At 37.0% G+C, this 25,854-nt stretch overlaps 1 protein-coding gene across 2 annotated transcripts in view; it reads right to left on the minus strand.

Annotated features, from left to right (window-relative positions):
• The window catches only part of TFEC (transcription factor EC), a 42,200-nt gene extending 16,670 nt beyond the window's left edge, over positions 1–25,530 (minus strand). Inside the window, exons 1-3 of one of the 2 annotated variants that reach the window (XM_072146947.1) lie at positions 25,425–25,530; positions 3,083–3,325; positions 1,678–1,773 (exon numbers count right to left, since the gene is read on the minus strand). In XM_072146947.1, the coding sequence (XP_072003048.1) occupies positions 1,678–1,773; positions 3,083–3,325; positions 25,425–25,529 (444 nt within the window). In that variant the 5' untranslated portion in view covers position 25,530. Of the gene's footprint in view, positions 1–1,677; positions 1,774–3,082; positions 3,326–4,674; positions 4,776–25,424 lie in introns of those variants that run through there. The other variant, XM_072146948.1, reaches the window with a different exon arrangement.
• Positions 25,531–25,854: the final 324 nt, after the last annotated feature.

The following is a 25,854-nucleotide window of genomic DNA, read 5'->3' on the forward strand; positions in this document are numbered from 1 at the left end:
GAACCCTTCAAATATTTTCCCCAACAACCTGTGTTAAATTAACAGGTCAATTTTGACCCCTTTTGGCTACACCTTTTGCCAATGCAATAGTCGTACCCCTCATACCTTAACATGTTTTGCATGTTTCCTGAAGAATCTGGGGGTGTATTCCATCTGAAATGGTTGATTTATCTATTCTACTGGTTTTAAAGACGTGCTGCAGTTCTTTTTAGATTAAACCGTTGAATTTAAAAGAAAAAAATCCTGATCATGTCAAATGTCATAAAATTTATATTGACAGCTTATTTATTACGCTTGTCTTCATCTCCCTTTACATTACACCCAGATTATTCCTCAGAGGCCCAACTTTTTGTTTTGAATTTCTGCTCCATGTGTGCCATTACAGTGGGTATGGCAGGGACGCACTTGTCTGCCAAATTTGCTATATAAAGCTACAAAAATTTGTGCAGGTTTAAGCTGAAACCTAAAAAAGGTCAGCCCAGGCCAAGTCACACAAGTGCTGCACCAGAATAAAAGTCTTGAATGAGGCAAAAAAAAGTCTTATGCAGTAGTACAAGAAACCAGACAACAAAACATCTTGAACTCACAATAATCCACTACAATATGATCCATACATCTAAACTTGTCTTGCAGGAGATGTTTTAAACTTTATTTTAACTCTTTTTTTTTCATGATAAAGTTTAGATTATTCATGTAGAAATTTTATTAAGTTTGAAGTTTTCTAGTGGCATTGAAGCAGAATAAAACTTTTCTAAACTTGTAAAATTGATTTGACAATATAATAAAATGAAATGCCAATGACAAAAATACATAATATCTTTTTCCAGTGTGAAAATGTCTCCTCACACCTGAGTGCACTGATATTTGGTTGTAAGTTTTATATCAGAATTTACATTAAAAGAAAAATTAATGATTAAGTCCAGCGTTACATTTCTTCTTTATGATAACTGTTCCATACAGTTGCAGGCAACATTATGGCTCTGTTTTAAAATCTAGTAAATATGACCAGGAAGAGAACACTAAAAGTAACCATAACATTGTTAAAAGTAATGCTGATGCTCTTTCTAAAGGCTTGGAAAGGTTTCACGCTGAGAACCATATCCAGGACTCCAGGATAAGACATTTTTGCCTTCTCACATTTTAAGTTGCCATACAACAATGGGGCACATTTACTTGCAATGCCGCTCAAGTTCACTGAAAGTGCATTATCTGTCTTTAATGCTGCGTGCGGCTATACACTACTAAGATTGTGCGCCTGAAATCATGAATGTGTCTCTTCTCCACACTGGTCCAACAGAGTTCACCATCTTTTTTGTGGTGCACCTTTAACATAGGCCGTGTGACACAATTTATATAATGTACATCAATCCTTAATAATAATATCTTAGTCTGAATTAATCGGTCCGGCCGATGGCACGCCCCTAATTTGTGTTGCATGGAAGCCAACACAGCTGCTCCACAAAAGGGTCATGTGCTTACACACTTCTTCAATACCTGTGCAAACCGCTTTAGCCATGAAGAACGTGAACAGTCCGACTAAGGTGCATCGCAAAGTGGTGCAAAGCCCTTGGTAAATGTGCCCAATGTTTTAAGTTAAGTGCTTGTATAGTACAATGAGAAAATAAGATTGTACATGTCAATCACATATTTTGGTCTCAAATACTGTATAACTCTTACATTATTTGGTATTAGCAATGCCGATTCTGTGCAATTCAGGGCGTCCTCATTGAAACTGGATTCCAGACTAATTATATCATCAATAACTTCTTCCATCTGTTGAAAATAAATATATTGCATTTAAAGTGACTTTTAGGGTATTTATTTACACATCTTACAATTAGACATGGCTAGAAGAAAAGGCCAAAATTTTATTCTGCAACGTTTCACACTCTTAATTAAGGTACTTTCAGGATTAAAAATCCCTTCTCTGAGAGGTTGAATCATTGTGCTGTAAAATTTTTGGTATAATAATCTTATCTTGGATTTGGATTTCTGCTTCATCACTGATTTTGTTGATGTTTGGATGGTATGACCAGACCAGCCTTCTACATGTACTACTCTAAAATACTATTTTTGTGTCGCTAGAGGAAAGATAGTTAGAGATTACTCTGTATATTACTATGGATAATGTAAATTTTATTCAGCTCCCTATAACTTCCACTTTAATTCCACATTAGAAACATGTTATCCCCTAGAAGCATAATGGAATATGAAATATTATACATTTAAAGGGTGCATGTATAATGTTTCTCCCAGGAACATTATAGGTAGAGGGCCCTTTGTGGTCTAGTTAACCTTTCTATAACACTACTTCTGGTTTATGGACTTAGTGTCAGTGGACCAGTACTTTTTTTCAGGACCTAGGACCACTGAAGATATCTGATTATATTAGTGACCAACAAATCTGTATTTATATAGAGACTTTCCCATTAATCTTCCCTTACACTACTGGCTGTGGGCTGCTTTTGTAAATGGAACCTTTATTTCTAAGTTTACTGTCTTGTTTTAAAAATATGTTAAACAGTCGTACAACTCCATTTATAAGTGACCCAATCCCAATCCCAGAGTGTTTAAGGATACAAATATTAATTTTATAGGATAGCACAATTGTAAAAAGTGGCTACAAAATAAAAATATAGCAATAGCTGTATGTCTACATAAGACATGGAGTTTCCATTGCTTAATCTGCTGTGATATACAGTACAACGAGAGAGGATAACATTGAAACTCACAGTACATGTTTTTGGCCCTAGCATATCCATTGAGCTGCAGATAGATATTCAGGGGGTTTTCCAGGTTTGCAGTGTATTGTAGAAATAGTGTGATTTGTTATTGATATTATTATTAAGGATTGATGTACATTATATAAAATATCAACCAAATACCAATGTTTTGCACTTGTAACCCTTATATTGAAATACTGTTTGAAAAGGGTAACAAAGTTAGACAATGTGAGAAACTGCAATACATTATTTCTTATATGACTGTTTAATGTCTTCCAAATTTCATTTTACATTGACAGCAATTATCTTTTAATGAGGAATAAGAAAAAGAATGAGGAATAAAAATATATGCTTGTTACCTCATTTTCATGGCTGTTCCCCAAAGACAGTATTTTCGAGACAGAACCATTTGGCGTACAGCTTTCTGCCACAGGAGACATGTGTCCACTCCGCAGTGGAGGAGTTATTCCTGTAGGTTGAGCATGTGAATAGGAGAGTGCCTGTGTCGAAAATTTTGTTCCAATTGTTAAGTATTGTTTTACTTGCTGTCTTTGTGACTGTTGTAAGTGATATTTTGTAGGATTTTCCAGGTGTGTCTGAACCTATAATACAAAACAACAACAATGCATATGTCATGACAAGTTTAAAGTTGTATTTAAACAGTAACTGTAATATAAGATGATGTTGAACGTATAAGTTTATAAGGTCTGTGCAGCGCTGCATAATCTGTGTGCGCTATATAAATAAAGGAATTACTTATGCAAACATTTTTAAGTTTTTTACAACACATTCCAATTTTTAATAGCAGGTGGTAAAGTGGGTGTGGCTAGCCTCTACAAAACATATTTATCAATGTGCCTTTTTTAAAGATGCTAAAATTGTTGCATGGTCATTCTAATAAGTGGATAGCATAGAAAGTGGAGTTACATTTCAGGACAGATTTGCAGATACGCCAAATTTGTCAAAAATTTATAAATTTGTTGCAAATTATAGCAAAACATGTTAGCTTTAATGACAGCTTCACACATGTGGTTTTCTTTTGGCACATAAAGTTTTAATGTCTTTGGTGGATTTGCAACCTTTTGAATAAATTTTCACATAATTAGTCATTAAAAAGTCGCCAACAAGTCCCTGTGATTTCCCTAAAACACTTAAGGACTGGAGTGAATTTACACCTAAATGTGCAACTTGTTGAAAGGTGACTTGATAAATTTCACTGCCACATCCCGATTGACATAATATCACTGTCATAAGTAGACTGTAGTCGAAAGTAGAGTCGGTTGTCTCACTCTACCAAAATGTCGCAAATTTAGCACAAATTAGCAGATTTGACAAATTTTAAGACCGAAAACTGACATAGCTGTAATGATGAAACAGTCCCTGTATTAGGTATCCAAATAACAGAATTACTTAATCAAAAAATATGTACCAAATCTAAAACATTAGTGGAAGTAATGAGGTTGAATGCACCAGAACTTATCATAAGTACACCAAAAGCTATAGACTTTCTACATGCAATTCATGCAAAACAATAGATTTAAAACAAAGGCAAAAGAAAAGGATGTAATAAAAAGTGTAAAATTTATGACAGTGACGACTGCTCCAAAAATACTGATATATATACGCAAACCATGCTTCCAACACACCAAGAAACATCAAATACATTATGGCTGGTTTGCAACATTGCAAATTTGTAAGTTAAAATGTACTTAATGATAAATGATGCATCTAACTACAACTGATTTGACAGTATTATGCATATATAAAAACTCCAACAGTTTAGCAATAATGTCTAATAATTGAAGTTAAGTGAAAAAAAATCATAAATGAGAGAAGTATTCTGTATGAACTTATTAATAAAGTTAATACAATTTTCTCATCAAAACATAAATACATATTAAAAAATCATAATTATTTATAAACTGTAATAAATCTAATGTCTACTCCTTACCTCGTAGTACGAGCAGTCAGCTAAATGAGGCATTTTCAAGAACTATCAGAGTTCAGTCCTAGCGATGGAGGTACCAACTACACAGTCCTCTAGAGGTTGCAGATCAATAGGGACAATGTTTGAACTCAGTAGGACTTTATAATCTTACTAAGCATGATAAAGGATCTAATTGGCTACAAGGAAGCCATCCTTTGATTGCAAAGATTGACAGTTACTTCAAATAGCTCAGCTTCTTGTAGATGTCACATTCCTCTAATTTAACCACGACAGGAATACCAGATACGACATAAACTGTATTGTCAATTGAGTCTTGCATCTTTAGTCCAGTGGGGCTTTTTCAGTGGTTAATTGCAAACTTGTAGTAATAAATTCCTCTCAAGTGCCCCATGTGTGAGTACTTTTAATATGCTTTTAATTATCATCAATAGTAATGCTTGATTTACAACACATATTTATCTCTCTGCTGTGCTCCAATTATACAATCTATTTAGAATTCCCCTAACATACATTAACATGCAGCAGTAATCCACATGAAGTATTTGCATATAAATGAAGCATATTTTGTCATCACTTTATGCTAGTTATTCAGCCTTTTACATCTTAGTCAGTTGACATTTTTACTATGACTTAATTGCCTCTATTAAAAAAATGAAAAAAAAAATATGGACCAATAGACTCTGGGTTAAATCTCCAAAAGAAAATGAACACCAATAAATGTATCTGAATGAAAATAATAATTGTAATGTAATTATGATTTTTTTTCTAATAAAATTACCAGTTTTAGAATCATGAAATAAACACATTTTCTGAACCAAAGTTTTAATAATCTGCATTCAATATTTTTTTTTGTTTTTTGCTTTTATTTCCTATATGTTGCTTATATTAAGTATTGGATTGTCAATGGAAAATAAAAGTACACTTCAATCAACAATTAATTTCAGAGCTACGGTAAATACAAAAAATAAATATATTTACCTTATAGAGGAAATCTACCACTTAAGTAAAGCAAAATTAAACTACACATACTCACCTATATTTCTCTTCACCTTGATCCCGGCACTGTTCTTTTTGAAGTATTGTGACAGCTGAACACCTCATATGTGCGGGACTAATCCAATTCTGGACGTCACAATGATAGCGTGCCATTCATGAGGGACTCCAGGTGAGTCCTGCACTTTATTGTGTTTACTTGTGAGAATTGAAATGTGACTTTGTCTAGAATTGACTAGAATGTTTTCTTGGTCTAAATATTTTCCTTGGTCTGTATACGCAATATACCATATTTATGTACTCTGCTAAGAAAATAACCAATTGATAAAATGCCGCTGTACACTTCATCAAACAATGGCCTGTTTAACATATGAAGTCCTTTCTATATTTTGCTGGATACCATGTTTGAATAACAAAAATATATATCTAGATAGCTCAGTTCTTAATTTTAAAAATTATGTTTCAACAATGGACAATAGTGCCGTATATACTTGAGTATAAGCCAGCCCCAGTATAAGCCGAGGTACATAATTTTAACACAAAAAAACTGGGAAAACCTATTGACCAAAGTATAAGCCAAGGGTAGGAAATGCATTGGTCACAGCCCCACCTGTATATAGCCTGCCAATCCCTGTAGTATATAGCCTGCCTGCCCCCCCGAGTATATAGCCTGCCTGCCCCTGTAGTATATAGCCTGCCAGTTCCTGTAGTATATAGCCTGCCAGCCCCTGTAGTATATAGCCCGCCTGCCCCTCTAGTATGTGTATATAAGAAGAAAAGGCGGCACTCACCATGCATGTTAAATTACTTCTTCCGTTTCGCCCACCAGCCCCATAGTATATAGCCAGCCTGCCCCCCTGTACTAAAAAAAAATTAACACTGTACTCACCTTTCTGATGCCCCCCTTCGGTTCCTCTTCAGGTCCTTTGGTCTTCTTCAGCTCCTCGTCAGCTCACTCTGCTCCTCTTCGGGTCTCCGACCTTGGCCAGTACAAAGAATGATATCAGCCACTTGCCGACGGAAGGACCCGAGGAAGCACCAGAGCATCGGAAGCAGAAGAGGACCTACCAGGGGCATTGGAAAGGTGAGTACATTGTTAATTTTTTTAAAATTGACTCTAGTATAAGCCAAGTTAGGGGTTTAAGCACAAATAATGCACTGAGCCGCGATTCACTAAGATTGTGCGCCCGATATCCTGCATGTGTTGCTTCCCCGCTCAGTTCAATTTTTTCTTCCTGGTGCATCTAAGTGCATTGTCTTGCGACAAACTTAAAAAGATAAATCCAGCACTCAGTCCAATCATTCTAACGGCACGCCCCCAATTTCTGTCACATGAAAGCCAGCGGAGCTGTGACAAAAAAACGATCGCCTGTGACACAATCCCAGCGCAAACCCTGTTAAATACCTGTCAAAGCCGTGCAAATCCTGAAAACAGCGCACAGTCTGTGCAATCCGCGACCCTTAGTAAATAATCCCCATAGTCTATAGATGCGCAAAGAAAACTGATGAAACATCACTGATGACAGTGTTCTGTTTTCAAAGTAATGTAAAAACTTCAGTTTTTTTGGCAGACGCAGAGACAACATGGAAGCAAAGCAGAGACATAACAGAGAAAAAATCTCTCTACGCTGATTGGGCAGGAAGGGAGCTGTGCTGAACCATGCAAAGGGGTGCAGGCTATGGCGCAATTCTACGCTAGGTCAGGTGCATTGCAGATGCCTGTCCACATTCATAGGGAGACCTTTCATATAATTGGTTAATGTGTGTTTTTACACAGTATGACACTGTCAGCACTGATTGTGCACACTCCTTACTAGTAACACACAGGTGTCAACGTATTCAAGATTCTAATAGGGAATGACAGATGAACTGCACAGTGTAGAGTTCTCAAAGGTTCGAGAATTATCATACTAATTTATGCAAGAAACAGTCAAATACTGTAAATAAATAAAACTACAATAACCCTTATGTTAGGGTTAGCATAAATAAATAACTTTATTATCCCAAAGGGAACTTAAAGTGTCACATCCGCAATACACAATCCAAAAAAAAATATTGACAGAGATAAAAAAAAACAAAACCACATACAAACAATTAAAACATAAATTACACATAGATCCCTATTACATTTTTAAAATATGTGAAACACAATCTTTCCTTGGTCTACACTTCCGGAGAGTATTTGATAGCTCGAGAGCAGCTGGTATGAATGTTCTCTTAAATCTCTCAGACCTGCACAACATAGAAATAAAACGGGAGCTAAAACGACTTATCTGTGCCTGAAGTACGCCATACATGGGTAGTCGATATTATCTCAGATTTTATCTATTTTTCTCAATATTCCACACTGTACCACTTCTTCCCATTTATTAAAGGACGTACCCACTATCGAGGAAGCCTTCTTAATTATCTTATCCAACCTTTGGCAATCTCTACTAGAAATACAGTTACCCCAAGCTGCTAAAGCAAATGCAAATGCAATCATCATAACTGTACAATAAAAACCTACCATCATTGTCCTTGACAAATCAAATAAACTTAATCTACCTAAAAAATAATAAATTACTGTTAGCGCATCTGCTTACCTTTTCGATGTGCTGATGCCAATTTAACTTATTGTCCAAAACAACGCCCAGGTATTTGTATATGTAAATAGATACTGTTTTACCCTATGTTTGTGTCTTCCTCTTTTTTTGTCAGAATAATGCAAATACATTTTCAAGGATGTGATAAGGAAAACATTGTCCCAATAATAAGGAAATATGGGATAAGTAAAACATTATATCAACATGACTTTTAAGAAGCCTTATAACATGATGTGGAATTAAAGCCAAACCAGTATATCCATTCCAGTATATATATATTAGAATAAATATAATGGTTTGGCTTTAAACCCACATCATGTCATTTGGCTTCCTGAAAGTCATGCTTGACTTTTAGGGGCTGCCTTACAAGGTAGCCAAAAAAAGCTTGATTTTCCTTGTCCCATCTTAGAAAATGTATTTGCATATTTCTCAGAATCCTCCAGTGGAGCATCAATGGCTATAAGTCTCAACATGCCTGCAATGTGGCCTTAATTGGCAAAGTCTCCATAAGTAGAACTCTTACTTCCTAATAACTTTCTTGTCAGAGCAGAGTGGCAGAAAAATTGTTGTGTTATAACTCTCTGAACACTCTATTCGGGTAACCAGATAACTCTCTGAACACTCTATTCGGGTAACCAGCAATAGAGATTCTCTATGAATCCCTGGTAGATGAAGTGTAAGACTTCTTTCTGTTTGTTTTAAACTTCTTTGGCTTCGTTTAACTGAGCATATTGAGCTTTCAGGGTAGGAGGAAAGTCATAAGGCTGTATATCACTATGCTTGGATAGACTTAACTGAACAGTGAGCATTACTGCACATGCCTGACCTTCCAGCCTCACTGCATGGACATACTGAGATATAAGAAGGTAACAGCAGGAAGTACCAAACAGAGCTGGTACTAGCTTTTTCTGCTGATCGCAATATTTGTTAATAAAGTTCCAATTGTTAAGTGATTAACTTTATGAGAGGAATAACTAGGTTTTGTTATAACCCTTTTAAAGACAAAAAGCATAACTAAATTTTACAAAATTTCAGAAGGTTTCAGTATATTAGTGTCAGTTTTATGAATAGTTTCACTGTCACATCTAGTAAAACCAATGCTACAGTCTCAGAACAACTAGTTTCATACATACTGTAGGTGTACCGAGATAGCTGACTCTGCAAGACAATGGTGTGATAAATATAATGAGACCTGTCTTGCTTAGTCAGGTTCTCAGAACTCTGCAATAGCGACTGCTGACAGTTCAGATTATGTCTACATAATCTTATTTGGTTGTCAGTGTGTGAGCTTCTAGACATCTGCTTTCTAACTGACAGTAAATTCCATAGGAAACTGAACTAAGACAAACTTTTTTTTATCTCTTGGATAGTTTAAGGTTTTGGTAATGTGTTTTTCAAACCACCTGATCCCAGCATTTCATGAAAACAAATATTGTGTAACTATTTGTACTTGTTAGTATAAGATGAGATAGTGTTCCATATGGCCAAACCCCTCAAACTGTCATTGCTTACTTGATGACTGCCCTAAGAGAACAAGTTTCAAGAAGAAAAATCATAAACCAAAGGATTACTGAAGTCCACTCAAGTTATAGCAAGTAGTTTACATAATGCTAAGATCCCTTTTCAGAAATGAGCCTCATATTGCCAGCAAGAGACATGACAGTACCCATTTATTTGTCGGATTCTAGGCTTATAAGTCAGAAGAGTCATGAAACGCCCATAACAAGGGAACAAATACTATATTCTTCTGAGTGAAAAACCCAGCCTTATCAGTCATTGTAGGTGTTACATGAATGTGACACAATGGTTTAAAGTTTATCAAAATGAAGTATTTCAATTATTACAATTGTACATTTCGTGAATTTACCAATTGTTTCATTCATTCAGATTGTCTTTGATTAGAAAGACATTGTCCATTTTTTAAATATTTGTCAGATAGATGCTAGTCTACAAATAATCACTATTTGAAATAGTACTCACAGAGTGTCCGGAAAGATCATTCACCATTTGTCCACCATCAATGATAATTTGCTGGGCAATTACTCCTTTCACAGTTTTTCAACTAAATAACCACCATATTTCATAACCAAAGGACAGTAGACAGTGACATATATAGGAATAGGTGCCCATGCAAAATTATACTTTAGAAATTGATATATTTGCTTTAGGCCAACAAAGCAATTATTTGTCTAGAAAAATATTTATATTTCAAAAGAGTTGATCCCAAAGGGAAACCAAATTACCTTTAGTGGAAACAAAAATTTCCTTTATGCCACCTATACTTCTCAAAAGATCAAAAGTACAGAATAATACAGATACTATAGAGCAGTGGTGGTGAACCTATGGCACTGGTGCCAGAGGCGGCACTCGGAGCCCTTTCTGTGGGCACCCAGACCATAACCCCAGCATGAAGTTCACTAGACTGGACTCAAAGAATCTTCCTACCGAATCTTCCTACTATGATAGGGGAATTTGCCCTCCTCCTTTCAACTGCAATGGTGTCTTTAGGAGGCTGAACGATCGAAAGTTGTCAAAGAACGAGGAGAAATAAATTGCTGCTTAAATTGCTGCGCTGGCACTTTGCAATAAATAAGCGGCTTTTGGTTGAAGTTTGGGCACTCAGGCTCTAAAAGGTTCGCCATCACTGCTATAGAGGTTTAATGTCTTACACAAAGAGAAATTTAAAAAACAGTTGTCCATCGTATTTTTGGAGATTTGTAGCTAGAGAAGATGCTAACCTGTATATAATTTTGTGAAGCACTGGAGCGTTAGTATTCTTCAAAAGTGAAAATATGCTGGAATTTACATTTTTGACATTCCTTTGTTTCAATTTGGGCAGCAAATTAATTGTCTTAGTCTGTTCGGTCAAGCCATACCATTTATATTTTGAATTAGGTTAAATCCTTGTCACTGGTATTTCACATCTAGAAGAATGTCTTTTATCTACCTGGTAGATCAGTTGTTCACACTGTTCTAAATAGAAAATGAGGTAAAGCTTATTTTCATTCTTATTTCTACATAGTTAGCAGAAAAGGCTTTAAATTGCAATTTTTAAAATAAGTCTCAGTCCTTTTTAGTTAAAAAAGCACACATTTGTAGACAATTGTGAGACATTTTGAAGACAGAAAACTGTTGTAGTTGCAATGATACACCCCCCCCCCCATATATTTTAGCAAAATTTCTAAACCGATTCTACAAGTTTTAAACTAGTTTCTACAAGATTTTACATTGAAAGAATGTATTATTATGTGTAAATATAAATGCATGTTATAACAAATTAAAATAATAAAATAATTAATTAAATGTACATCATATTTATTAAGTGGGCTTAGAGTTTACCCAGTAACACAATTATAAAGCGCACAAAAGTGAAAATATTGATAGTGAATATACAAAAGTATATAGCAGTGTTGTCAAATGTATCAGTGTGCTGGAGCCATAGAATTGAAGGGTGTTTGTTAGCTTCCAAATCAAGCCACATCTAAATACAGGAAAAACTGCAAGCTTTCCAGAATTACTTCTCCTGCTTCCCAGTGAACTGTCATTTATTAAATGAACATTGCTAAGAGCTGTAGACAGGAAAAAACAGGTGAACCAGCTGGAACTGGCACAGGGGTGGTGCCATGGTTAGGCATAGGGGTGGTGCTGTAGAGAATGGATGGCACAGAGATATGCTCAGATGCATAAATATAACAGAACGCTTATGTAGTAGAGTTCACAATGCTATTACTACCTAGAGGGTGATTTCATAGGGAAATATATATTCCTTTGGTTTTCAATGGAAAAGTGCACCATTGTAGGCCACATTGCAGGTAATTTTCCCTTGGAGAACTGCTACTCTTCCCTGCCATCTTATAATATTTGTATATAAGTGCTATATGTCTGAGCTCAAGCATTGGGAGTGACAATGTTAACCTCCCCCTTGAAAATCACCTTAATCACAATTCCAATGTACAGTAGATGCGACAAAGTGGTAGCCAAAAAGTACAAGCAAAAATGAACTTATATCACTGCTAGCCAATTTAACCAAACAATGTCAGCTTTTGAATAGCAACCACAGAGTAAGGCCTTACACAAAGGCTGCCATAGAGAATTAGTCACAATCCCTCTCCACAGGGTTAATCATTGCTGCACAATAGTATATATACATGGTGCCAGCCAAAATGGCCATGAAACTAAATAGTGGCAGGCGTTATGTACCCTTTAAAAACAGCAATATTTGCAATACATATTGTCCTCAACTGCATTTTCCTAGTAACATTTCATCTCTTTCTTAGTACTGTACATAAATTGGCAACATAAAGTATTTTGCGATGAAAAATGCTAATATAGATTTTGTATTAAATATAATATATAATAAAAAGCTAACAATCACAAACATAACAAAAAGAATACGTTTTTTGTGTTATCTAAGTATGTGTGCTAATCCTATTAATTTACCCATATTGTACCAAAGCCTTTGTAGAAGTTTAGTTCTTTGAAGAACTGACTGAATGAAGCAGCTGCTACTGGGTCCTTCTTAGCAAAGGTCAAGTTTTAAATATCTCACATATTTACCACCATCTTCTCTATTTTGGTAAATGAATGGCCTAAAAAAACTCTGGCAGCTATAAATGATGGGGTATGACATATACATTAGCAGTCATGCCTGCAACTGATTATTAAAAATAAACTCTAAATATATTTAGAGGTTTTTGTAATGTCCCTATTTTTACATTTTTTTTATTTATATATTAACATCTTTACTTTATATTCATGTTAAAATAGATTCATGCTATATGACATTCAATTTTTCATGGATGAATAAGAAAGAAAGGAAACTATATTTGGTTTTGACACTATTAATTTAGAATTAACAGGGAGCAATACTGAAAGGTCACAAATGACAATGTACTATTATATCATGATTGCTGCAATTTTTTAGATATTGATGTACTATATGCATTCATAGGCCTTGTACAAGTCACTAGAAATGTTTCTTTACTGCAAATTATTTCCACGTGCATGTATGTTCATAGCTGATATGTTGCCCTTTGTGTACAAATTTTACACTACATACCAAAATTACAATATACATTTAAAGAAAAATGCTTCAAGCTAAATTGTACTTGAAAAATTTTATAAAGAAAATCACTAAAACTTTTTTATGGGGTTAGTAATTTATAATTTAAAATACAAAATATAAATCCAACCATTTAAGATAGGAATAACACATTTATTACGGTATTTAATAATCAGTGTTTGATCAGTATTTTAACAATATTTAATCAATATTCCCCCTCTATTTGTATTCAGTATTTTGGTTTAGACTGTAGTAAAACACTGATGGAATACAGATCAAATACTTGGTTCTATAGCGTGGGAAAATCCCAACAAAACTTATATATGTAGCATTTTTCTAATACACATGTGAAAGACACAAATATGTAAATAGTATAATAGTATATTATTACTACTATACTATACTATATTATATTATTACATTGTAACATCTGTGCCCATGTCATCCTCTCCCCGTAGAGCACAGCTGAAGATGTGCTGATTGTGTCATTCTGTTTTACTCTGCAATTGCTAGTGTGAACAGTGGTTTATACTTGCTGGCTACCTTGATTGATTTGCAACACAGTAAATTGCTGTTAGTGACAGGCTCTCCCTCCACTCACATCTACCTTGCCGTTCTGTCTTTTCTGGCTTGCAGAGTTTTGCTGCAATCATTCCTGGGGCATAGTCTCTCACATCATATAAGAGATCTGTCTACCTTCAGTTTCCAGTAAGCCCCTGGTATCCTATTTCTGTACTCTCTATTATGCTATTTTGACCCTCTATCTGTATTCAGAAAATCCTTCTGCCTTGTAATTTTGTACTGCGTTTGTCCTCTCGCTTTTAACCTAGGTTAAACTTTTTTAAACTAGATTGAGAAAGAGCCACTGAGCACAAAACGGCCCCGTTGCCAAGGCTTTCTTCTCCCTGCCACAAAACCACATAACATGTGCAATATCAGCAGAATCCTGCTTACATCGATGACATTTAGAATCTGATTTCAAACCGGCTTTAAATAGCATATGGGGTGAATAGTAAACTCTATACAAAATGTTTAACTGAATAAACTTAAAATTATCATTAATTGATACCCTTTTTACTTCCTCGTATATTTTTTTCCCAGTGTTTACTACTTAATCCACTTATACACTTTTCCCATTTCCCTTGACTTACGTGAATAATCCCTATTCATTTCATCCAGAATTCCCTAGTATATCCCCGATAGATTTTTTCCCATAATTCATAACATATAGTTTCGAAATTTTAGAGTGTATCGTGATAGTGAATAATTTTTTGTTACTTTCTGCATGTGCAACGTGTTTTAATTGTAAATACCTGAAAAAAATCTGAATTGGTAAGAGTGAATATGTGTTTCAGTTCACCAAAATCTTTCATTTGTCCTCCCTGAAATAGCTGTGCAACATACCTAAGCCCTTTTTTCTTCCAAAAATCAGCCCCTTCAAATTTAAAAAATTCTCCCAGATGCAGATTAACCCATACCGGGGTCCATTCTATTGCTCCACCCACCCCTAATAACACCTTATATTTCTGCCACACCCGGTGCAACATTACTACTATTGGACTAAACTGTGAATATTTTTCCCTTTTATATTCAGTGCGCCCGGCTCCAGGGCGAAAAAGATATTCTCATGTGCTCCCCCAAGTTGTTCTAATACCCTTTCAAAAATATACAAGTTCCTATTTTCCCCAATAAACAGGATTTGAGATGCAATATAATAATGAAAAAAGGACGGAAGGGATATACTCCTCCACGCGAAATGCTTTTCCATAGGAACTCTTGCTTAATACGCACTCTTGACCTCCCCCATAAAAGTTTATTTAGAATTGCTCTCAGTGCTCTAAACCATTTGTCCTCAATCCAACAGGGACAATTCGCAATAACATTTTGGCCAGTCCAATCCTGTCTCCTTTGCTCAGAGGTAGTTTACTCCATATACAAACTCTCTCTCCCAATTTCTTGACGAAAGGGGCTATATTCAATTCGGGAAAATCCGTAACCTTCGTGTTGACTTTAATCCCCAGGTATTCAAAGGTGCCGCTATTGTCTATTGGGGCGAGCTTATCAGCAATCGTCCCTGGGAAATCATCAATTTTGCTTACAGTAGATTTTTTCCAATTTATTTGTAACCCCGAGACTTTCGAGAACTGTTCTATTAAATTCATTGCTTTCGGAACTGACTCAAGGGAATTCCTCAAGCCCAACAGGATATCGTCTGCGTAAAGCAGGATTTTGTCGCCAGGGCCCCCACATCCACACCCCCTAATACCATCATCCTTCCTAATGGCAGCTGCCAAAGGCTCTACCGCGATCTCTGGTTCCAGGATTGGTCTGTGGCTTAATGCGTCTCGAGTGGGGATACTGCTCTGATGGAAGATAGTGCCTGCCAGTTTTCCTTCATGTGAACATTCCACACTGCTGTAGTGCTATCCACTGAGCCACTGTGCTGTCCATGAAAACCAAGGACAGGACAAGTTTGAATACAACTTGTCTCAAACTTTCTTTCCCCCATCGTCACTGATCCTAGATTGAGGGATCAGGGCAGTTGCAAAGTGCACCAGCTCTAGGCTCCATGGGGGAGATTTATCAGAAGTGTCTGAGAGCAAAACTGTTCTAGTTGCTCATGGCAATTGATCAGAGCTCAGAGCTCATTTTCACAGTTTATAAAGTGAAAGCTAAGCTCCGATTACCATAGGCAACTAGGACAGTTTAGCTTTCATACACGTCTGATAAATCTCCCCCTGTGAAAGTAACATTACTTAATGCAAAAAAAAACAAGCAGCTGTAACATTGCCCATTCAATATATATTTCAATTCATTGTTGGAGCCTGTCTAGCTTGTTGTGAGATAGACATACACTCACCGGCCACTTTATTAGGTACACCATGCTAGTGACGGGCTGGACTCCCTTTTGCCTTCAGAACTGCCTCAATTCTTCGTGGCATAGATTCAACAAGGTGCTGGAAGCATTCCTCAGAGATTTTGGTCCATATTGACATGATGGCATCACAAAGTTGCCGCAGATTTGTCGGCTGCACATCCATGATGCGAATCTCCCGTTCCACCACATCCCAAAGATGCTCTATTGGATTGAGATCTGGTGACTGTGGAGGCCATTTGAGTACAGTGAACTCATTTTCATGTTCAAGAAACCAGTCTGAGATGATTCCAGCTTTATGACATGGCGCATTATCCTGCTGAAAGTAGCCATCAGATGTTGGGTACATTGTGGTCATAAAGGGATGGACATGGTCAGCAACAATACTCAGGTAGGCTGTGGCATTGCAACGATGCTCAATTGGTACCAAGTGGCCCAAGGAGTGCCAAGAAAATCTTCCCCACACCATGACACCACCACCACCAGCCTGAACCGTTGATACAAGGCAGGATGGATCCATGCTTTCATGTTGTTGACGCCAAATTCTGACCCTATCATCCGAATGTCGCAGCAGAAATCGAGACTCATCCGACCAGGCAACGTTTTTCCAATCTTCTACTGTCCAATTTCGATGAGCTTGTGCAAATTGTAGCCTCAGTTTCCTGTTCTTAGCTGAAAGGAGAGGCACCCGGTGTGGTCTTCTGCTGCTGTAGCCCATCTGCCTCAAAGTTCGACGTACTGTGTGTTCAGAGATGCTCTTCTGCCTACCTTAGTTGTAACGGGTGGCGATTTGAGTCACTGTTGCCTTTCTATCAGTTTGAACCAGTCTGCCCATTCTCCTCTGACCTCTGGCATCAACAAGGCATTTCCGCCCACAGAACTGCTGCTCACTGGATGTTTTTTCTTTTTCGGACCATTCTCTGTAAACCCTAGACATGCCACGTTCAAAGGCACTCAAATCACCTTTCTTCCCCATACTGATGCTCGGTTTGAACTGCAGGAGATTGTCTTGACCATGTCTACATGCCTAAATGCCTACATGCTACATTCCTAAATGCACTGAGTTGCCGCCATGTGATTGGCTGATTAGAAATTAAGTGTTAACGAGTAGTTGGACAGGTGTACCTAATAATGTGGCCGGTGAGTGTATAAACTAAATAATACCACACCAAATAGTATATATGTCATTAAAGACACTTGTCCATGCTGCTCTTTTTTAGGAAGTGTTTAACATAGTTTAGGAAGCATTGAATATATATTAACAACATCCGGTAAAGCAGTTGAAAACTATGACAATGTGCACTTGTCTGTGATTGTTCAAGTGAATTCCAATGTAAAGTGAAATGTGTGAAATATGGGGCCTGCATAGCAATAGGAAAGAATCAGCCATTTCGAAACGAGCTACAAAGAGATGATTCAAGCATACTTGTGTGTTTAAATACATTATTATTATACTGGAATGTGTTAAATTGACAGTTCTATGGTACTTAATTGCATAACCACAACATCCCTTGGTGTCTAAAGAAATCAATACCATTTATTGCTTTATGTCACACATGATGTAACAGACACATTGTAACACTAAATATCTAGAGGAAACAAATGTAAATGCAATAGGCATTCCATATAACCGTAATCAAGAAAATGTTCTTGCTGCATAAAAAAAGATACTTGGCAAAAGGCATCAGTCTTAGGCACCATTCACATGATGATTTTTACCAGTAGTTCTAATTGAGGAAAAAATTGCTGCCTGACAGTAAATTTTGACCTGGTGCTGAAAACTGAAAATTCATGTAAAAAAGAAGCCTTTACAGTATGATCACAAATATCGCAGGAAATATGCAGACATACAGTATATGGTAACACTGAGGTAACCTCATGTCATCCGCCTGCAGCTTAAAAAATTCTGCAGTGTAAATTGTGCTACAGTGTTGCAGATTTTCATCCTTTGTAGTTCAGAGCGGTGTATCATACACAAATGGACATACCTTTAATGTGAAGCGAATTACCGTATATTCCGGCATATAAGACGACCTGGTGTATAAGACGACCCCCCTATTTTCCTGTTTAAAATATAGAGTTTAAGACATATTCGCCGTATAAGACTACCCCTTTTCCAACGCACACAAAACACCGGTAAAAATTTGTAAAAAAACAGATTTGAATTTAACATGGTCCTTTTTTTAATTTAAATTCTTATGACATGCAGGTATATAGCAGGAAAACTGTCGCTCATAAACATAAGGCATACAACAACAACATTACCATTACAGCACAGCCCCCAGTAGTATACAGCACAGCCCCCAGTAGTATACAGCACAGCCCCCAGTAGTATACAGCCCAGCCCAGCCCAGCATTAAAAAAAAAAAAAACTTATATACTTACCCTCCGGTGGCCCCGATGTGCTGCGCTTCTCCCCCGATGTCCGCGCGGCTCATCTTCAGTGTTCCGCGCCGTCTTCTTTCTTCTGCTGGGCGCCGCCATTGATCTTCCCCGGCAGGCACCTAGTATGACGCGCCGCTGCTGTGAAAAACATGGCGGTGCCCAGCAGAAGAAAGAAGACGGCGCGGAAGACTGAAGACGAGCCGCGCAGACATCGGGGCCAACGGAGGGTGAGTATGCGCCCCGATGTCTTTTTGAGGCTGCCGGCAGCTTTTTGAGGCTGACGGCAGCCATCGCTGTGAAAACACCCGCGATCGGTGCTAGCACCGATCGCGGGTGTTACCGGTAAGCCTTTGCTGCAATATGCAGCAAAGACTTACCGGCTATGGAGAGGGCTCAGCCCGTGAGTACAGCCCTGTGAATACACGGCGGGCGGTCGGGATTACCGGCGTATAAGACGACCCCAGAGAAAACAGAAGATTTTTCTGTCTTCAAAAGTCGTCTTATACGGCGGAATATACGGTATTTAGACTATTATAAAAGGGTAAAAAATATCTGGGAAAACACCTTTGCCCAAAAAGAATTTGTTAAATGCTAAATTTATAAAATCACACATAAAAATACAAAACTTTTTATGTGTAAGGCCCCTTCCACACTTGCGTTGCAGATCACGTCAGAGTCTGATCAGGGTGCGATAAGGGTTTGGTCAGTGAAAAACTGACATTTTTCATCAGAGTTCAATAAGTATTCAGTCAGAGTTTGTTCTGTGGCTCAGTTTTTCACACGCGTTTGCAATGCATTTTCAATGCAATTTCATTGCGTTTTTCATGCGCAGATAATGCACGTAAAAAGGACTCAGGACTGAGCTCTATCTTTTCTATGGAAATTAATGCATGAAAAACGCATTGCACTTGCATGTGTCTCAGAGTGCAATGCGTTTTTGATGCGTCTCCATAGACTTCTATGTTGCGTTTTTCACGTATGTCACTTGCAAAAATCGAGATTTAGACGGGTGTCAATAAAAAGTGCGTGTGCGCGTGAAAAAAAAATGCAAGACTGAAAAATCCCATTAATTACAATGGGTCAGAGTGGACAGAACATGCGCATGAAAAATGCAAGTGTAGAAGGGGCCTTAGGAATTGTGATTAGAGGAGGAGAGGCAGGGGACTTTTTTAATTCACTTTAGTTTTTAGCTTTGTCTCAAAGACTAATTTGATAAATAAAGTTTAACTAAGGCCCCATGCATGTGATCGTATAACCACCAGAGCCATACCTCACCTTCACCCCTCCCCTCTACATAGGAAACCGACTGGTTTTGCCAAAGAAAAATTGCAAAACACAAGACATGTCCTAAATTTTTTTATGCTATAGAAATACTGTTTTGTAGCATGTGTTTGCATTCTCGCCAGGTTTATTATCATTTAGAGTTCCTAAAACGTTTGTTGCAAACTGTACAGGAAATGTCACAATAGCGGAGCATCACTGGGATTGCATCACAATTATTGGCCTCACCAAGAGGTTATGACTGATGCTGCTTCCAGCCCTTTTAAGGGGTGTATGGTATTATCATTGTTCAACTATCAAAGACAAGGCTAAAGCTTTTTAATTTCCCTAATATTCCTTTCACTTTCTTGATTGAGTGCGGCAAGGCAGCAGAAAATTTGTGCCACAAAAACAAGCCTATTTAGGGCAGTTTTTCCATAGGCATTTCTACATGGGAATGTACATATAATCAGACATTCTGTTTTTAACGAATAGATCATCAGTATCAATGAGCTGGAAAACCCCTTTAAGGAAGTAACATATTGCTGACAGTAGCACATTGAACTGTATGAAGGAAAAAAAGGCCAGAAGAGTTCAAAAAACAAAAGAAAAAATGGCTAATGTATACTTTTGTTTCACAAATCCATTAATGGTGAGAAAGGTACCATTGACATACAGTTACAGTCACTTTTAGCAGTCTACTTTTTAAAGACATAAATGTGCTGTGATCCTTGTGTTGGCTCTGTTACATAAGTGAAAGACTCATGTTGTACCAGACTAAAGTAATTACATTTTTAAGTGACAGCAGAAAAAAACATTTTGTCGTCTATTTCTCTTGGTAGAAGGATTATGAAACCCAGTTTCACTTCACCATCAATTGCTGCTATTGCTGCAATCTTTACCTTAAATGTCATACTAAAACCAATTGCCAGTTTCAGTTCTTTTTACTGTATATACCGCTTAGACAATGAAACATAACTATGAATGAAAGCAAATCTGACAAGAGAATGCACTGCCCTATTTATAAACAGTCTATGAAAATCATGGGTCTACTGGATCTATTTTTACAGTACATTAGACTCATCAGTTTGCTTGACTTACAATTATGAGTCCACTATAGATTTATATAGTCTTTCATACTACCCACCTAACAATGCAACTTTTAGTAATAATTATTTGCCTTAAAATGGTTGTCCACACAGATGCAAAGCTCGTTTTAATATATGGCTCTGATTACTCTCTGAGGTATAACAAGCCGTGCACCTGTGTGACATCACATGACCACAGACAGATTGTATGCACTGGGAGTATAAAAGGAAGCTTTGTGTGAAATGATATGAATCTTAAGCGTGTGCACTCCTCACACCCCGGCTATTATCTTAAAGCAATATTTTATGTGCGAGTGTACCCACCACAGTTATCAGAAGAAGAGTGATAGGTGATACCTTTTTGAGGCTAACTGAGTATATTTGATGGTGAGCTTTCGAGAATACTAGTTCTCTTCGTCAGACATGATGTTATGCATGAAACAGAAAATTCACAGCATTTTAACATCTTATTTACGACAGGATGGCAATAAACACACTAAAAACCTGTGAGGCAAGACAAGAGCGCTCTGGCTTTTATCTGCTTGTGACCTCCATGTCAGAGATAGCAGGTCATGAAGCTGGCATGAATGTTAAGACCACTAAGGTGTTGAATCTCCTCATTAATTTATACTCCCATTGTTTCCTTTCCCTCTGTCCCATTAAAACAGTAATCTGCAAATCTTCTAGTATGGTCCTCTTTGGAGAAATGTGCAGCCACTGGGAGATATTTCCTTTCATTTTTAATATCAGATCGGTGTAAGTTCATGCTTTGATGAAGTCTCTGGCCTGTTTCTCCAACATAAAGGCCTGTGGGTGGACACTGTTGACACATAATAAGGTAAACCACATTAGAGGACCTGCAGGAAAAGGTCCCCTTGATCTTATGTAGCTTCTTTGATTGAGGTATCAAAAATGAAAGGAAAGACCTCCCAGTAGCTGCACATTTCTCCAGAGAGGACCATACTATGGAAGATTTGCAGATTACTGTTTTAATGGGACATTTTAAGACACAGAGGGAAAGGAAAGAATGTGATTATAAATAAATACAGAGATTCAACACATTACAAAGTGGTCTTAACATTCATGCCAGCTTCATGACCCCCTATCTCTGACCTGGAGGCCACAAGCAGGTAAGGCCCAGGGCTCTCTTGTCTCATCTATGGATCCTGGAGCCCCTCAGGTTAATTTGCACAATATTAAAAGCCTTTTTTTTGTAAAAAACAGGGCATAAGAAGCTCAAAGAAGAGCAAATCCTGTTAGAGGGGACACACCAGTATGTCAGTGTGCTTGGTTTACAATCCTAGTGGTAGATGTCCTTTAAATGAAGGTTGTTTTATATTAATCTTATTATATCTCAAATGTAAGGTTGACTACTGATGATCCTTTGTATGTCTTGTACCCCTGATCCCGATAATTTCTCCAAAGTTTTCTGATAACAAGACTTGGTACTATATTAATTTGCTTTGAAAAGTGTAGATTTTCATTGTGGTTTTTGTTTTTCCATGGTGATTATAGGCTTTCAGAGCATCATATTTTAAAATTGTGATTGCATCTTAGTGCAGTAGAAATTGTTTCATATTTATAGGGGCATGAGTCTGGATCTTTTAAGAACCTATCAATGTATTACCCTTGCCTCAGACTGATGCACAAGAGACAAATCAATGGATTTTCCACTAGGGTAAAAATGTGCAAAGACCCTTAAAACTCACACAGTTTAGATTGCACTGCAGTTAGTTGTGCCATGAAGATTAGGTTCAAAATAATATATCTACTTTACCAGTCAGTATACAGTAGAGATTAGGGCAGCTATAACAGTTACTTTTTGCATGGTCCTAACCATACGTTTTTATACAAGTCAGCAATCAACACAATTTTTTTCTACTGAAAATCTGCATAATGCTTTCTGGCTGGGGTATTGACCTGCATGTGCTTTATTTTAGGTGAATTCAAACAGAACATAGTGAGTTGTTAGTCATCAGATAATACTGCATGCTTGCCTGTAGCTCTTTAAAGAGTTTCTCCATCACAACTGTGCTTCAAAAGATGAAAAATAGACATAGGAGTTTAGACTTACAACTTACTTTATTCAATCTGCCACTTTCTTGCTTATTGCTAAATTTTAATTAAACTCATATGTCACCTGAATACAAGACTTTTTACCACTTCACTGCCATTAAAGTAGTGAGCAATGAGCAATGAAGGATCTGGTATACTGTAAATGTTTATGTAAGTTTCTATGAAGTTTCTAAGAAACAATTTTATAGCATTCCCCAAGGGCCAATATAGGAAAAGATATTCAGCAGGTTTCAGAACCAGAAGAAAATATTATTTAGGTTTTGGACAACAAAAAAAGCCTAATGTTTTAAGAGGAATGAGCTAAAAGCTAGGTAGATCCTACTCCAACACAGAGAAGATAAAGACTCCAATGTCCCACATTAACTAAGGTTATTGTTTCAGTATTACATTGGCAGCATACTGTTTTATAGAATTGTGAAGTAAAGAACAGATTATTAAAGATATAAAATGAGGCAAACAGAAGGTACCGCATCTTATAAAGTTATACTATAAAAATATTAGAAAGCATTCGTAAATGAAGGCCAATAAGATCACTGCCTTGTCTACATTGTTTCCCTTTCTCATACTTTTTAGAAGCCAAAAATAGAGCTGGATCCAAAGAAAACCTTTCTGATATAGTTGTCTTCTCTTTAAGATCTGTGTCTGGTTTGAGTTTTAAAAAAACTCTGTCTGGCAAGGATGACATAAAACCTGTCACATGGAAATTGCAGACAGCATGTTATTGAGTAGGAGGCGCTAACCAGAGTGATGTAAAGTCTAGAAGGAAAAAGATACATGAGACACATTTACTAAGGTGCACAAAAAAAAGTAAATTGCAGCAAACACCGTTAGCTAACCCTTGCAGCATTTAAAGACATTTGATTGCGGCATTTTCAGCATTAAATTTCAGCATTTAAAAGACAGCAGTGAAGCACACTGTGCGTCAGTTTTAACTTCCAAAGTCTTACAGAAGTGTGTCGCACATCCTATGTTAAAGGTGCACCAAAAAAATAAGTGGTGCACTCGATTTGCACTGTTCTTAAAAACAGTGCCCCAATGAATTCTTCACTCCTGAGGAAGTAGCCATGTGCGACGAAATGCAAGCTATGTCATTAGCCACACATGGTTCAATGTTTGTTCTCCCCTGGTCATTAACCCTTTCATGGAAAGTTAGATCCAACAGGTTTGGGGCATAGACTTACAAAAAGAGGACCTGTCACGCAGAAATTCAGCACTAGAAGATTGTGGGCGGGTTTAGGGGTGGTGACAGCTGCATGACGTGTGGCAGTCACCACCGGCCATTGGAGTGAGTGGGGCGGTCCGGGGAAGAGGCAGTGCCTCGGACATCGCCCTCATTAATACACCAAACAGCTTTGAGAGCAGTCCAGCGTTTACATTGTACTCCACCGTAGTGTTAGATAGCGTTATCGGAGGTTTCAGATAATGCTATCATTCTAACGCTGCAGTGTTTGTTTTAGCACTAGGAGCTGGTTACTTGGTGACAGGTCCTCTAAGTATTTTAAAATATACTAGAATAAAATATGCACAAAAGGTCATACAGCCTCTAAATTATAGTTGAAAATTCCAACTTGCCCCACAAAAAAATGAACCCTTATACAGCTCCATACACTAAAGTATAAAAAAGTAATCATTTTTTGAATTCCATCTCATTTGGAATTACATGAATATTAAATGGTACAACCAGGAAGTAAAAGTTGATATACAGAAAACAAGATCTCAAACATCTCTGTAAACAATAAAATAAATCATTTAGTAAAATGTGTAGTTTTCAGCATGCTCCTTTGTAAGGATAGGTATGTACATGGGAATAAAAATGCATCCCAGCATTCACTCTGATTTACGGTCTCGTTCCATCTTCAAGTAGTACATTTCATTCCATGTTCCTGTTTCAGCAAATAAAAGTTATTGTTGGTTTAATGTAAAGTTAGACAATTTTCCAATATACTTTCTGTATCAATTCCTCAGGTTTTTCTAGATCTCTGCTTGCTGTCCTTCTACAGAAAGCTTCTATGTTTACTTCCAGTGAACAGACATGTGGTCATGTGATGTCACGCAGGTGCACAGCTCATTAGTATAACATAGAGTAATCAGAGCTGTGTGTTAAAATGAGCCATGCACCTGACTGATTTCTATCTACATGAAGTAAGATCTAGGGAACCATGAAGAACTGATAGAGAAATGATTTTTGAAAATTGTAAACTTTTTATCATACAAACAAGAACATTAATTTGCTAAAATGAAAATGCCCCTTTAAGAGTTATACCAAAAGACATTTAAATGGTTAAATGTTTAGTACTTTTCCATAGGTACAACATTGAAATAAAAGGTGATTATAAGATTCAGCTGAACAGAAAATCTCTTTCATGTATCAAATCTTAAATATACATCAGCTTTATACAACTGGAATAGAAAAGGTTCCTGTTACTTACTGTTAAGGATTGGATTTGCACCAGAGTGACCATTGTTATAAAAACAAGAGCAGAAAGTACAGTAGCAGAGATGGATTTGCGAATGTCACCAGTAGCTATGCACATTAGATTCAGAATGGGAGTAGAAAAGAGAAGTGGCTGATACATCTATTTCCTAAAATTTGGTTGCAATACTGAAAGACATGGAAGACATGACTATGCATTTTGGAGAGGAAAATAGAAAAAAAGAGCCTAGTGTAAGGACATTGCAGTACAAATATACACTTCATCTTATCAGAGGAATTTCCTACTGTCTTAAAGATACAATTCTAAGGAAAAGGGTAAAACAAATAGAGTTCCTGTCTTACTGTCAAGCTTTAAATGACAGTAATTCCGTAAATCAGTGAGTGATCTTTAAGGGTTAAAATACTAATGAAGGGTATACTTTGTA

This window comes from Engystomops pustulosus, chromosome 4 (assembly GCF_040894005.1).
Source record: "Engystomops pustulosus chromosome 4, aEngPut4.maternal, whole genome shotgun sequence".
Lineage (NCBI taxonomy): Eukaryota > Metazoa > Chordata > Amphibia > Anura > Leptodactylidae > Engystomops > Engystomops pustulosus.